This window comes from Odontomachus brunneus, unplaced genomic scaffold (genome assembly GCF_010583005.1).
Source record: "Odontomachus brunneus isolate Ranch 3 - 2012 unplaced genomic scaffold, Obru_v1 Obru_scaffold_039, whole genome shotgun sequence".
Classification (NCBI taxonomy): Eukaryota; Metazoa; Arthropoda; class Insecta; order Hymenoptera; family Formicidae; genus Odontomachus; species Odontomachus brunneus.
In genome coordinates, this window is record NW_022639489.1 from 812,197 (window position 1) to 828,751 (window position 16,555).

The 16,555-nt window shown below is 31.7% G+C and overlaps 3 protein-coding genes and 1 pseudogene across 3 annotated transcripts; all 4 read right to left on the bottom strand.

Annotated features, from left to right (window-relative positions):
• Nucleotides 1–746: 746 nt before the first annotated feature.
• Nucleotides 747–3,639, bottom strand: LOC116844156 (chymotrypsin-1-like). The gene is made up of 5 exons (XM_032815351.1): nt 3,473–3,639; nt 1,908–2,101; nt 1,504–1,632; nt 1,166–1,420; nt 747–1,034 (listed from the first exon to the last, which is right to left on the bottom strand). Exons 1-5 carry the CDS (start codon nt 3,516–3,518, stop codon nt 888–890), a joined length of 771 nt encoding a protein of 256 aa, XP_032671242.1. The 5' UTR covers nt 3,519–3,639; the 3' UTR covers nt 747–887.
• A 1,319-nt stretch (nt 3,640–4,958) lies between these two features.
• LOC116844085 (transmembrane protease serine 9-like) lies at nt 4,959–10,067 on the bottom strand. The gene is made up of 10 exons (XM_032815211.1): nt 9,925–10,067; nt 9,153–9,334; nt 8,826–8,951; nt 8,473–8,739; nt 8,200–8,343; nt 6,722–6,779; nt 5,928–6,115; nt 5,595–5,723; nt 5,238–5,510; nt 4,959–5,109 (listed from the first exon to the last, which is right to left on the bottom strand). The coding sequence occupies exons 1-10, from the start codon at nt 9,965–9,967 to the stop codon at nt 4,963–4,965; spliced, it is 1,557 nt and encodes a 518-aa protein (XP_032671102.1). The 5' UTR covers nt 9,968–10,067; the 3' UTR covers nt 4,959–4,962.
• Nucleotides 10,068–11,416: 1,349 nt separating this feature from the next.
• LOC116844086 lies at nt 11,417–14,099 on the bottom strand (annotated as a pseudogene).
• Nucleotides 14,100–14,111: 12 nt separating this feature from the next.
• On the bottom strand, nt 14,112–15,733 carry LOC116844087 (chymotrypsin-1-like). The gene is made up of 5 exons (XM_032815212.1): nt 15,688–15,733; nt 15,045–15,226; nt 14,723–14,854; nt 14,385–14,648; nt 14,112–14,258 (listed from the first exon to the last, which is right to left on the bottom strand). The coding sequence occupies exons 1-5, from the start codon at nt 15,731–15,733 to the stop codon at nt 14,112–14,114; spliced, it is 771 nt and encodes a 256-aa protein (XP_032671103.1).
• Between the last annotated feature and the right edge of the window lie 822 nt (nt 15,734–16,555).

The following is a 16,555-nucleotide window of genomic DNA, read 5'->3' on the forward strand; positions in this document are numbered from 1 at the left end:
ATATATATATATATATATATATATATATATATATATATATATATATATATATATATATTGGTTACGAAGAACGAGCTGATTAGTCTCTAGCACCTGAGATTTGTGTTTTCCCATTTATTCCTCCCTCTACGCAATAGATCCCACATATTTATATTGAACCAAATATCTGAAATGTTTTGAAAGACTACATTTTAAGAAGAACAGGCCTAATATTTGTATAAGTCAAAATTACAAAAGTATTAATTATTATTTTGTTATCCTCTTTTTCCTTTCACTCTTTGACTTTCCAAATAATTTCATTATTCAGTTAAATAGAATTAAAGTGTTTTTATAGTATTTGACTTTTTCGGTTTTTTATTCTATTACATAGAATAGCTGATATAAAAATGAGATTTTTGGGAAAAAGTAGTCAACGTTATTATCGATTGAAAAAAGCGTGAGTTCCCGTAATATTTTTATGTCGATTCTAGACAGGGATGCCATGTTTGGAATAAGAATGGAATCTCTATTGGCATTGTAGTGAGGTAACCAATTTCCAGACAAACCAGAGCATTATAATCGGAATCTATGCCGGATCTGGGAAATTTGTCTACGAGTCGAAGTAATTGTGAGAATATCGCTGTAATAGATCGCACGAAAGAGATGCCAATCGCGCCAAATATAATTTACCAATAACAGCTTTGGATTCATAATTTATCTTAAAAAAAAGTTTAAATTGAGAAGAGAAATATGAATAAGATCAATAGTATTTTTTATTATTTATTTCATGTTTTTATATATTATCTCACGATGGAGGATAATAGTGATGATGCCGACATCACAATAACTGAAAACTTTAGAAAATGCCTGAAATATAGGTTGCTGGTCGATTGTGATTATTCGGTTTATTAACACATCTGTTGACACTCCTTGATGAAATCCAGATAGTAGAAGACATTAGTGAATACATCAGATCTACCCATAGCGCAGGGCACGACCCAAGAGACAACACCAGCAACTTCGTTATTGACCATGAGAGGACCGCCGCTGTCACCCTAAAAGAATGGTACATTTTTAACTTTTAATCTTGTTCACAATTTCTTTCTTATCCTGAAGGAATGAGGATACGAATAGACGTACACGATCATTTTCGGCTGCCTCAAGGATAATATAAAGTTACACTTACTTGACAGGCGCCTTTCCCAATCTTCTCCAAGGTGCATATATGTTTTGGATTAGTGGGTGTATATTTGTGGCTCTTTAAGCAACTTTCCTTATCCAAAACATTCACTTCGACCCATTTAAGTATCTCCGAAGAATCTGAACTCATACTGGTCTTTCCCCATCCACTGATAATACCGCGATATTCACCAGTGGCGTAATCCTTAGTTGCTAGAGGAATCGGAGCTTGGTATTTATTTATTTGGATCGGCTTTTTCAACTAGAGAAGAAAGAATTTCAGATCGCTGCACACACATCTTGCACATTATATCTCCGTCCGCACTTAACGAGAATTCAACTTACAGTAATCACAGCGATGTCATGCTTCCATCCGTCTTTCTTCTGACCAGTGTATTCTGGATGCAAACGAATACACTTAATCTCATGTCTTTCACCTTTTAATGCCGGGCTGATGGTTCCGGTTACAACTTTCTGCGAACCGAATAATTTTAGTAAGTTAAATCAGAATCAATTAGATGACGTTACAAAACTGACAAGAAAAATCACCATATTAGCATCGCTAAATTTTTCTAGGTATACAGAGCGAGTTTATTGTGTGCCCCATGATCTTCCGTTTGCGGAACAACCACTCAACTGAGCTAACCTCTTACTAATTTCTCTATATTACATTTATAGTAAATATGTCTAAGAGAAAATGAAAAATCGAATGAATCTCCTATTGCCGGTGAGTAATGTTATGTACGTACCATACTTTTATTATCATCTTCATTTTCAACACAATGAGCTGCAGTAAGGATATGTAACGGTGTAATAATACTACCCCCACACATATGGAATACCTCCCCATAAAATTCGATTTCAAGAGAGACTTGATGTTTGAATTGGCCATCTATGGCGTTGTTGCCACCTATAATAGCTTCAGGTTCTTCGCCACACGTCTCTGTTGATAATAATTAGGTTCGTAATAATTTATTATTTCGTCTGATAATGTTTCACTAAAAGATATTTATATATTCTCCTGCACACACAAGGTGTTTGGCTTAGATGGCCGAATATTCGTATGCAAGTGAAACTCATTGAACTAAATAGAAGAATCACCCACCATCTCTTAAACTATCGCGGCATTATTGAGATTATGAGAATTATTGAGATTATGAGAAAAGAAATTGGTGAAAGAGTGCATGCGATGTAGTAGAACGAGCTCTTCAGTCTTTAGTCAAAATTTTATCCAAGATTTCTTCTATTGATAATCTTGTAGCAAAGTGCATTCCAGCATTGCGCTTTCACTGCCCCGCATTACATTGTCCACTGCATTACATATTGTCCGCCATTGCCAAGAGATAGATGCGGACATATGGAACGAGACTTTGCCTAAAGAACCCTAGGCGTACTTATATATTTATATCATTTGTTAACGATTAATTTATCAAAAATTATCGTAATATTTTGTACAATGATATAGAACTTTTTCGTTCAACTTGAGTTTCACTTGATCATCAATGGACGTACGCGTCGAATCAGAAATGTACGATACTGGCATTAAAATTATTGTATCATCTTGCAAAGTTATTCATTCGTGAAAGTACTCTTTTAAGTACTCAGTGCAAATGAGATTATTTGTAGTGGCACCCTTATTTCTTTAAGTTGCTATCTATACATAGACCGGAAGCTGATGATAGTCATATGTTATCTGTTTTCACGTTATGTGAGTGAATGTTATTCTTCGGCGAATCCTTTCGCCTTATATATTGTCCCAAAATAAGCCAAGATATTGAATTGAATCCGAAAACGAAGAGTGTTATTGTTGCTTTATCTAAAGAAAAGTTTTCTATGCGCGAAGTAGCAGCCAGAGTTTAATTCGATAGTAAGATTCCCAAGAAAATACCGAGAAACAGTGAATTTAGAGTGAATGAAGGACAAAGTAAGAAAACGCTGTACAACTGCAACAGACGACCGAGTTCTCAATAGAATTTATCTGAAAAATCGTGGACTAACGTCAAATGAATTAGAGCGGAAAGAATCATCTAAAATCTTACTATTTGAAAGTGCTTGTGTGAGCTTGCGCTCAAATTTATTGAGGGATGCGATAATTAATACCAGTACTATATATAAAATATGTATATATAAATTAATAAGGAGATATATTTAAAACATATCTCCTGTGAGCCTGCTAAAATTTATATATCTTAATTAATTTTATATATTAATTTATTAAAAATCGTGCAAAATAAGTGATGCAAACATATACTAATTGCATAACATGTGTGTAATTTCTTGATTTTTGATTATTGAACTTAATTTGTTTACTCACGTCTGGCGATAACACCAACGACGAAGAAAACAGCTAACTTTATCATCTTGTTCGTCGCAATTCAGGAATTGAATCCAAAACGAATTACAAACTGGACACAGTAGACTACCCAACGTTCCTTTTTATACGCGGTGCTTACATGTGCTTGACCTTGTACAGCAGCTGTCTCTGTTTGCACCGTAATACACGAAAAGTGTATTACGTATTTTATTTCATTCGATTGTTAATGACACCTGTGGATATCCTCTATTTGCGCGATACTTCAACCGTCGAGGAAAAGACGTAATTTTTATCTGACAATTTAATGTGTTATTTAATGTATTATCTTTTCTCTCATTAGGTCAATATTATATGTATTATATGTATTAGTCATATGTCTATCTTCCTTAATTCTACATTAAATAGGATATATTTTAACGTTCATTTGCATAAATTATCTCATTCTGTCGAAGAAAGAAGTAGAAATTGCTTTTTAATACATCAGATTATGTAATGTATAAAAAATAGAAGCTACATTTGTTATATAATTTATACCAATAGCATTAAATTAAAAATTGTATCACTCTGTAATCAATTACTGTTCTCTGAAATGTCTGGTTGTATATAATATCATTATAAAAGCAATGGTAAAAATCATTCTTTGAAGAAATATTTGTAAACAAACATCAAGAAACAAATCTATTAATATTTACAAATAACGTAGCGTTATGTGTATGAAATGTCTTTTTTATCCACTTAAGTAATAATTGTGCCAGAAGATACGCTTTATTATAATTTAACATTATTAGAACATAATATATTACTAAGAAATATCTATGAATATTAATATATGATATTTGTCTCATATATTTTTGACATGTGTATTTTAAATTAAACTGCGAACATATTAAAAGTTATAAGAGAGTATAAGAAGTTATATTTCAAAACTTTCTCTTTTTTACTATAATCATAACTTTTTTATCAGATTAAATTAATTTTACTATACTCATATTATAATTTCCATTTTTTTATAAATGTAATATAAGGTATTACTTCTGTACTAAATGTAATTGCACAAAAATTGAATAATTTCTTCTTTGCTATAATAAAATTTAATTATTTATATTATCCAACAAAAAACATTTAAATAATTTCAATACTTTTGTAATAAAAAGAGTCAAACATGCATTATATTGCTAAGAGAACATATCAATTTTGGTCATAATCTCTATATAGCTCAATATTACAAAACATCTTTTGTAATTTTTTTTTAGAATATTTATTCTTCGTATAGAATTTTAATTATTAATATTACAAAAAAGTTTATGTTTCGAGAAAAGAAATATACACCAGATTTATTTGAAATAATATTTTTTTATTGTTTATTTTATGTTACTACATTATTATTAATAAAATATTGATAACGTTACTAACACGTTTCACATGTCGTAACTAAAAATTCTAAGTCTTGCCTGGAGTATAAATTGCCGGTCGACTAATTATTTGAATTATCAGTCTATCTCTATACTTTCTTTGATGAAGTCCAGATAGCGATAGACATGAGTGAATACATCAGAAACACCTCTGGCGCAGGGTAAAACCCAAGAGACAATACCACAGAGTTCGCCATTGACCATGAGAGGACCGCCGCTGTCACCCTAAGAAATTATATATTTCTCATTAGTGACTCGTTCAGTTCATTTCACATTCTTGATGAGAATACATAATTACGTATACGTAATTAAGTTGCACGTGCATCAAGCAAAACAGAAGATAGGACACTTACTTGGCAGGCACCTTGTCCATGCCTTTCCAGAGTGCATACTTGTTTTTCCGTGGTGTATGGATTATTAAGTCCGTCCAATTTCTTATGATCTTCTAAACAGCGCTTCGTGCTATGAACGTTTACTTCGACGTATCGAAGTACAGGCGAGACTTCTGAGTTGGCGCGAGTCATGCCCCATCCGCTTATCAAACCACGATATTCGCCAGTTGCGTAATCTTTACTCGGTAGAGGAATTGGAGCTTGGAAAGCGTTTGCCTTAGCTGGCGTCCTCAACTAGAGAAAAGAAGTATTTTAGATTATTTTGCGAATGCATTGTCTCTCCGTCTGCAGCAAAGGAGTTCTGAAAACTAAGCTTACCGTGATTACAGCAATGTCGTTCACCCAACCGTATTCACTCTTACCAATATATTCTGGGTGCAAGCGTATACGCTTGACTTTGTGTTTTTCTCCCCCTGTGGCTGTGTTAGTGGCTCCGGTCAAAACTCTCTGCGTACCGAATAAGTTTGATGAGTAATAGAAGAAGAACCGGAATAAATTAGAAGATGAGACAATACAAAACGTGATGGAAAATGAAGGAAAATCATCGTATCGCCAATTTTTCTATATTACATTTATAATATATATTTAAGAAGAAATCAAGATATAGTCGAGTGAATCGTTTCAAGTAGTAACTGTTATATGTATACGTACCACGAACAAATTTTCTACTACTGTATTACCCGCAAGGCAATGAGCAGCGGTGAGAACATGTGTCTCGTCAATAAGGCAACCTCCGCAAAAATGTTGCCCTGACAACTGAAGAGAGACTTGATATTTAAACTGACCGGGCTTGGCTACATCACCACCTACGATAGCTTCAGGTTCGTTGCCATATGTCTCTGTTGGTAATATTTAAGAATCCATAATCGTTTTTCACTTAGTTTGATGCTATTTTATTCGATATATGTGCAAATAATTAATATCAACGCACAAGGCAAAGTTGCTGTTATTGCACCAGTTTCCTAAATCATATGTTAACAACTTTATTTGATTTTTTAAATATGTGTATCACATATAAAATAAAATATAATATAAAAATGTTTGTTTACATTTTACACATAAATATACACCCACACATTGTTAATTATCTTATTTTTTTAATTTTTAGAAATCGTATTCAATAATAATAAAGAAATTGATGAGATACGATTTCGGTAACTATTCCCTATATTCTTTTATATAAATTCTTCTGTATTTATTACACGTTTACATAATTACGTATTTTTAGTACGTTTACATAATTTTACACACTTATAATAATTAAGAAAAGCTGCGTGATAACATTTATATATTTTATGTTATTATGTATAATAATTCTGTCTCCTTCTCTCATTTAATACATTTTGTACAATAATTACAATAATTTTAAGCGATGCAAACACACGGTAATTACATTGACTGTACGTAAGTTATTGATGATTGATCCTCAAGTTTTGTTTACTTACGTCTGGCGATAACGCCGACAACGAGCAGAATAGCTAACTTCATTTTAGTCGTCGTAATTTAGGGAACGGATCCGAAATGAATTACAAACTGGATGCGGCAGGTTACTCATGGTTCCTTTTTATACGCAGTACCTATGCTTGACCTTGTACAGCAGCTGACATTGTTTGCACCGCAATACACAAGAAGTGTATTACGTATTTTATTCCATTCGATTGTTAATGAATGTACACCTGTAGATCCTATATTTGCCCGATGCTTCAAACGTCGAGGAAAAAACGTAATTTTTATCTGACAATTTAATGTGTCATTCAATATATCATTTTTTCTGTCAGTAGGTAAATATTATATTATAGTATTAGTCATATGTTCATCTTTCTTAATTTTACAGTAAATGGAATATAGTTAAAAGTTTATTTGCATAAACTATTTCATTTTGTTGAAAAAAGAAGTAGAAAATGTTTCTTAATGCATTAAATTATGTAATGTGTAAAAAATAAAGCTACGTTTGTTATATAATTTCTATCAATAGCATTAAATTAAAAATTGTATCACTCTGTAATCAGTTAGAGTTTTGAAATGTCTGGTTGTATATAATATCATTATAAAAGCAATGGTAAAAATCATTCTTTGAAGAAATATTTGTAAACAGATATCAAAAAATAAGTCTATTATTATTCATAAATAACGTAGCATTACATGAAATGTCTTTTTTATCCACTTAGGTAATAATTGTGCCGAAAGATACGCTTTATCATAAGTTGACATTATTAAAACATAATATGTTACTAAGAAATATCTATGAATATATGATATTTGTCTTACACATTTTTTATGTGTATATTTTAAATTACACAGGGAACATGTTAAAAGTTATAAGAGAGTATCAGAAGTTATATTTCGAAACTTTCTTTTATTATAATCAAAATTTTTTTATCAGACCATATTAATTTTACTATATTCATATTATAATTCCTATTTTTTTATAAATGTAATATAATATATTACTTCTGTACTAAATGTAATTGCACAAAAATTGAATAATTTCTTTTTTGGTATAATAAAGTTCAGTTATTTTATATTATCCAATAAGAAACATTGAAATAATTGCAATACTTTTATAATAAAAAGAGTCAAATATGCATAATATTGTTAAAAGAATACATCAATTTTAGTCATAATCTCTATATAGTCCAATATCATGAAACATCTTTCGTAATTTTTTTTAGAATATTTGTGCTCCGTATAGAATTTTAATTATTAATATCACAAAAAAGTTTATGTTTCGGGAAAAGAAATATACATATAGATTTATTTGAAATGATATATTTTATTGTTTATTTTATGTTATTACATTATTGCTACTATATTATTCATAATATATTGATAACGTTACCAACACGTTTCACATGTCGTAACTAAAAATTCTAAGTCTTGCCTGAAATATAAATTGCCGGTCAACTAATTATTCGAATTATCAGCACATCTCTAAACTTTCTTTGATGAAGTCCAGATAGTAAATGACATGAGTGAATACATCTGAAACACCTCTGGCGCAGGGTAAAACCCAAGAGACAACACCACAGAGTTCGTCATTGACCATGAGAGGACCGCCGCTGTCACCCTAAGAAATTATATATTTCTCATTAGTGACTCGTTCAGTTCATTTCACATTTCTGATGAGGATACATAATTACATATATACGTAATCAGTTGCACGGGCATCAAGCAAAACGCAAGATAAAACACTTACTTGGCAGGCACCTTGTCCAGCCTTTTCCAGAGTGCATACTTGTTTTTCCGTGGTGTACGGATTAAGTACCAATTTCTTATGATCTTCTAAACAGCGCTTCGTGCTATGGACGTTTACTTCGACGTATCGAAGTACAGACGAGACACGTGAGTTGGCGCGAGTCATTCCCCATCCGCTTATCAAACCACGATATTCGCCAGTGGCATAATCCTTGTTCGGTAAAGAAATCGGACCTTGCAAATCGGTTTCCTTAGCCGGCGTCTCCAACTAGAGAAAAGAAGTATTTTAGATTATTTTGCGAAAGCATTGTATCTCTCCGCCCGCAGCAAAGGGGATCTGAAAACTAGATTTACCGTGATTACAGCAATATCATCCTTCCAACCGTCTGTTCTCTTACCAGTGTAGCCTGGGTGCAAGCGTATACACTTGACTTTGTGTTTTTCTCCCTCTGTCGTTTTAGTGGCTCCAGTCACAACTTTCTGCGTACCGAATAAGTTTGGTGAGTAATAGAAGAAGAATCGAAATAAATTAGAAGATGAGATACAAAACGTGATGGAAAATGAAGGAAAATCATCGTATCGCCAATTTTTCTATATTACATTTATAGTATGTATTTAAGAAGAAATCAAGATATAGTCGAGTGAATCGTTTCAAGTAGCAACTGTTATATGTGTACGTACCAAGAACAAATTTTGTGTTTTACTCTGAAGGCAATGGGCAGCGGTGAGAACATGTGTCTCGTCAATAAGAGAACCCCCGCAAATATGTTTCCCTAACACCTGAAGGGAGACTTGATGTTTAAACTGACCGGGCTTGGCTACATCACCACCCACGATAGCTTCAGGTTCGTCGCCATATGTCTCTGTTGGCAATATTTAAAAATCCATAATCATTTTTTACTTCGTTTGATGTCATTTTATTCGATATATGTGCAAGTAATTTAAAAAAATGTGCAAGGCTAAGTTGCTGTTATGGCACCCGTTTCCTAAATCATATGTTAACAACTTTATCTGATTTTTTAAATATGTGTAGCACGTATAAAATAAAATATAATATAAAAAATATTTGTTTGTTTTACACATAAATATACACCCACACATATTGCTCATTATCTTATTTTTTTAATTTTTAGGTGTCGTATTCAATAATGATAAAGAAATTGAGGTACGATTTAAGAGTACAATTTCGGTAACTATTCCCTATATTCTTTTATATAAATTCTCCTGTATTTATTACACATTTACATAATTTTACACACTTATAAAAATTAAGAAGAGCTGCGTGATAACATTTATGTACTTTATGTTATTATGTATAATAATTCTGTCTCCTTCTCTCATTTAATACATTTTGTACAATAATTACAATAATTTTAAGCGATGCAAACACACGGTAATTACATTGACTGTACGTAAGTTATTGATGATTGATCCTCAAGTTTTGTTTACTTACGTCTGGCGATAACGCCGACAACGAGCAGAATAGCTAACTTCATTTTAGTCGTCGTAATTTAGGAAACGAATCCGAAATGAATTACAAACTGAATGCAGCAGGTTACTCATGGTTCCTTTTTATACGCAGTACCTATGCTTGACCTTGTACAGCAGCTGACATTGTTTGCACCGTAATACACGAAGTGTATTACGTATTTTATTCCATTCGATTGTTAATGACACCTGTAGATCCTATATTTGCCCGATGCTTCAAACATCGAGGAAAAGACGTAATTTTTATCTGACAATTTAATGTGTCATTTAATATATCATTTTTTCTGTCAGTAGATAAATATTATATGTATTAGTCATATGTTCATCTTTCTTAATTTTACAGTAAATGGGATATAGTTAAAAGTTTATTTGCATAAACTATTTTATTTTGTAGAAAAAAGAAGTAGAAAATGTTTCTTAATGCATTAAATTATGTAATGTGTAAAAAATAAAGCTACGTTTGTTATATAATTTCTATCAATAGCATTAAATTAAAAATTGTATCACTCTGTAATCAGTTAGAGTTTTGAAATGTCTGGTTGTATATAATATCATTATAAAAGCAATGGCAAAAATCATTCTTTGAAGAAATATTTGTAAACAGATATCAAAAAATAAGTCTATTATTATTCATAAATAACGTAGCATTACATGAAATGTTTTTTTTATCCACTTAGGTAATAATTGTGCCGAAAGATACGCTTTATCATAAGTTGACATTATTAAAACATAATATGTTACTAAGAAATATCTATGAATATATGATATTTGTCTTACACATTTTTTATGTGTATATTTTAAATTAAACAGGGAACATATTAAAAGTTATAAGAGAGTATCAGAAGTTATATTTCGAAACTTTCTCTTACTATAATCAGAATTTTTTTACCAGATTATATTAATTTTACTATATTCATATTATAATTCCCATTTTTTTATAAATGTAATATAAGGTATTACTTTTGTACTAAATGTAATTGCACAAAAATTGAATAATTTCTTCTTTGGTATAATAAAGTTTAGTTATTTTATATTTTTCAATAAAAAACATTGAAATAATTGCAATACTTTTGTAATAAAAAGAGTCAAACATGCATAATATTGCTAGGAAAACATATCAATTTTGGTAATAATCTCTATATAATCCAATATTACAAAACATCTTTTGTAATTTTTTTTTAGAATATTTGTGCTCCGTATAGAATTTTAATTATTAATATCACAAAAAAGTTTATGTTTCGGAAAAAGAAATATACACCAGATTGTGTAGGTATAGCTTCCGGAATGTAACAATGGCCGTGAAAGCCTCAAATCTAATACACCAGATTTATTTGAAATTATATTTTTTATTATTTATTTTATGCTATTACATTATTGTACTATTGTACATTATTGTACTACATAATATACTATTAATAAAATATTAATAACCTTATCAACACGTTTCACATGTCGTAACGAAAAGTTCTAGGTGACACCTTGAATATAAGTTGCCGGTCAACTAATTATTCGAATTATCAGCATATCTCTATACATTCTTTGATGAAGTCCAAATAATGATAGGCATTAATGAGTACATCAGAAAAACCATGGGCGCAGAGCACTACCCAAGAGACAATACCACATAGTTCGTTTACCATGAGAGAACCGCCGCTGTCGCCCTAAGAAATTGTATTTTTCTCATTACTGATTCGTTCAATTCGTTTCACATTCCTGATGAGGATTCATAATTATGTAAATGTAATCAGTTCCACGTGTATCAAACATAACACAAGATAAGACACTCGCTTAGGCACTTTTTCCAATCTTTTCCAGAGTAATACATGTTTTTCCGAGGTGTACCGATCATTCGTTATTCTTGGGATGGTTCTTTAAACGTAGGCCTCCGAGCTACGGACGTTTACTTTGACGTATCGAAATATAGGCGAGACGTCTGAGTTGGCGCGAGTTATTCCGCATCCGCTTATTCTACCACGATATTCGTCAGTGGCATAATCTTTGCTCGGTAGAAAAATCGGACCTTGCAAATCGGTTTTCTTAACCGGCGTTGCCAACTAAAGAATAGAAATATTTCAGATTATTTTGCGAATGCATTGTATCTCTCCATCTACAGCAAAAGGGTACTGAAAACTAGGCTTACCGTGATTACAGCAATATCGTTCTTCCAACCGTCTCCACTTTTAGCAGTGTAGTCTGGGTGCGAACGTATGCACTTTTGTGTTTTTCATCGCCACCCTCTGTCATGTCAGTGACAGTCACTGACTCCGGTCACAACTCTCTGGTCGAATGAGTTTGATGAGTGATAGAAGAAGGACCGGAATAAATTAGAAGATCAGACGATACAAAACGTGATGGAAAATGAAGCAAAAATTATCGTATCGCCAATCATTCTATATTATATTTATAATATGTATTTAAGAAGAAATCAAAGTATAATTGAGTGAATCGATTCAAATAACAATTGTTATATATGTATGTACCAAAAACCAATTTTGTATTTTACTGTCAACTCAATGGGCAGCGATGACAACATGTGTCTCGTCATTAAGGGAACCTCCGCAAATATGAGCCCCGAACATCTGAAGGGAGACTTTAAACTGACCGGGCATGGCTATGTTGCCACCCACGATAGCTTCAGGTTCGTCGCCATATGCCTCTGTTGATAATATTTAACAATCCATGATCGTTTTTTACTTCGTTTGATGCCATTTTATTCGGTGTGTGTGCAAATAATTTAAAAAAATGTGGAAGGCAAAGTTGCCGTTATCGCATCAATCTCTTAAATCGTAGTCTTTAATTTTATCTGATTTTTTAAATATGTTTAGCATGTGCAAAATAGAATATAATTTTTCGTTTACATTTCTTATTGCTCATTTATATCTTATTTTTTTATTTCTTAGATGTCGTTCATATTCAGTAATAATAAAAACATTGATGAGGTACGATTTTTAAAAGTATGATTTCGGTAACTCTCTGCTACATCCTTTCATATATAAATTCTTCTATATATATTACACATTTACATATTTGTATACACTTATAATAATTAAGAAAAGTTGCGTGATAACATTTATGTATTTTAAGTTATTATGTATAATAATTCGGTCTCCCTCTTTCATTTAATATTTTGCTCAATTGAATAATTACAATAATTTTAAGCGATGCAAACACAAGATAATTACATTGCCTGCACGTAAGTTATTGATGTTTGATTATCGAGTTTTGTTTACTCACATCTGGCGATAATGCCGACAACGAGCAGTATAGCTAACTTCATTTTGGTCGCCGTAATTCAGGAAAACGGATCCGAAATGAATTAAAAAACTGGATGCAGCAGGTTACTCAGCGTATCCTTTTATACGCAGTACCTGTGGTCGACCTTGTAAAACAGATGACTTTATTTGCACCGTATTACACTGGAAGTGTACTACGTATTTCATTCATCAGAATTATTAATAACATTTTTAAAACCTGTTCGATTTTTTAGCCATTAAAGGAAAACGTAACTTTTATCTCACAAATTAAAGTGTGTCTCTTTTTTACCAATAAATAAGTATCATATTGTTTAGTTATATACATATTTAATTAAATTCTACATTAAATGTAAAATAGTTTAATTATATAAATTGCTTTGTTTTGACAAAAAAAATAAGAATTGCTTTTTTAGTGGATTTATTTCATCACACTGCGTCAGCCCAAAATATTGACACTTTTTCTTTTGCATCTAGTTAAGCAACGAAAGATGCGCTTTATTATAAGTTAATATTGTTATAATATAATGTATTATCAAAGTTATCTTCAAGGAATATAAGGAGTATAATATTTTAAAGCAAATATATAGCAATAATTTTATTCATAATTTCTATATAGTCAAAAATTACAAAAGTAATTTTTGCTATAAAAATTTGTCTATGTAGCCTTTGATTAATCATTGATCTTATAAAAAAAGTTTAAATCAAGTGAAGAAATACGCAGAAAACTAAAATTATATTTTTTATTGTTTATTTTATGTTTCTTTATATCACCTTGCTGTATGAAAAATATTAATGATGGGACCGACGTGTTTCACACGCCATACCTGAAAACTTTAGGTAATCTGGAATATGTAGTAAGAAATAATACATTGTCAGTCAACTGCGATTATTCGAATTGTCAGCACATCTCTTGACATTCCTTAATGAAGTCCAGGTAGTAGAAGACATTAGTGAATACATCAGATGCGCCAAAAGCACAGGGTATTACCCAAGAGACGACACCACAGAGCTCACCATTGACAGTAAGAGGGCCGCCACTGTCACCCTGAAAAATTGTAGACCTTTCATTAGCGATTCATTCAACCTTTTCTAAAGTTCCCGATAAGGATACCTATATGTGTAAATAATCATTTCCAGATGCATCGATCATAAAATAAGGTGAAACACTCACTTGGCAGGCACCTTTCCCAAATTCTTCCAAGGTGCATATGTGTTTTTGATTCGTGTGAGCTTTATTGGGGTTATTATGCTCACTTAAACAACGAGCCCGAGTCAGAACGTTCACTTCAATCCAATTAAGTACCGGCGAAGAGCTTGATTTCACGTTGGTCTTTCCCCATCCACTTATCAAACCACGATAGTTGCCATCAGCGTAATCCCTGCTTGCTAGAGGAATCGGGCCTTGGAGATTGTTTTCCTTGGCCGGTGTTTCCAACTAAAGAAGAAAGTATATCAGATTATTGCACACGTATTACATTTCCGTACGTATTTTAGGAGAACCGGGCTTACAGTAAGTACAGCAATATCGTCCTTCCAGCCGTCTTCTTTCTTGCCAGTATAGCCTGGATGCATGCGAATGCACTTGATCTTGTGTCTTTCGCCATCCATTCCTCTCGAGCTGATAGCCCCGGTTACAACAGTCTGTATATCGAATAATTTTGACAAGTTATACAGAAGGACACACAGAATAAATCAAAAGATGATAATATAAAATGTTAAAAGTGATAATTATCGCATCGCTAATTTTTCATATTATATTAATAACGTGTATCTAAGAAAGAAAATCGTTAATCGAATGAATTGTTTTCGATAGTAACTGTTATGTGCGTACCATGTATCTGTGATCGCCTGGATCCTCAACACAATGAGCAGCGGTGACGACATAATTCTCGCTAATCAGACTACCTCCGCAAATATGGAACTTAGATACTTGAAGAGAGATTTGATGTTTAAATTGACCAGGCAAGGCTACGTTACCACCCACAATAGCTTCAGGTGCATCCCCATATACCTCTGCAGATAATAATCAAATTTCCAATCACATTTGCCTGCAGACATCTCGCTTGTTGAAATAGCCAAAATGTATCTATACGTTTTTCTACAGAAGTTTGTTGGTATATTTTACATTTTGCATAATTTTAGAATTATATATTTATATAATTATATAATAATAATTTATTTAATTATTAATATATAATTATATAATTACTATATTACATTATTAATTATATAATAATAAATACGTAGGATTATAGGAAAATATATATATATCAAATATGTGCACGATCCAAATTTACTTATTCTAGTTTATTTCATGTAAAGATTCCCCTAATTTATTTCATGTATCCTTTCCCCTCTCCCTCTCTCTTTCTCTTTCCCTCAGATAACATTTCATACAAGTAATATAAACATACACTATTTACATTGCTTGTGTGAGAATTATTGCTTTTGAATGTCGAATTTTATTTACTCACGTTTTGCGATAACACCGACAACGAGCAGAATATTTAACTTCAACATCTTGATCGACGTAATTCGGGAATCGCATCCAGAATGAATTACAAACTGAACATAAGAGACCACTCGACATTCCTTTTTATACTCGATACCTGTGCTTAACCTTGTATAGCAGCTGGCTTTATTTGCACCTTGTTATATTGGAAATACGTATTCAATTACGTATTTTTCCTATTCAATTGTTAACAACACCTGCAGACCATATATTTATTCGTTGCATCAAACGTCGAGAAAAAGGAGTGACTTCTATTTCTCACAATTTAAATTATGTTGCTCTTCTGCCAGTAAAGAAACATCATCTAACTTAGTCAAATATCTCCTTTAATTCTACATAAAATAGGAAATAATTTAACATTTATTTGCAGAAATTATTACGCTTTGTCGAAAAAAAAAAACAAAAGCTGCTGCTTAATGGATAGAATGACGAAATGTATAAAACATAAAGTTTGTTTTATAATTTATTTGATAGAAATATTAAATTAATCCTTTATTTGGCGCGTAAACTACATGTGAGTTTGAAGATTATTTATCACTAATTCCAAATATATGTAATATTTTTTTATTAAGCTACAAAGCCAGTAACAACGCTGAATCAACGTTGTTGGCGACGGTATTATCTACAAATATATGATTCTACAAACCTATACATGATATAATATATAGAAAATTCAAACGTATTGATCGTGCTTCGATCTCTTCGAAGATAAACGGATTTAATATTACAAATTTGCTAAAATTTAGTAAGCAGTTTCACGATAAGATATTAAAAGAAGATATTACAAATATGATACTGCCAAAACATGTGCAAGCTAGACCTGCTAGTTC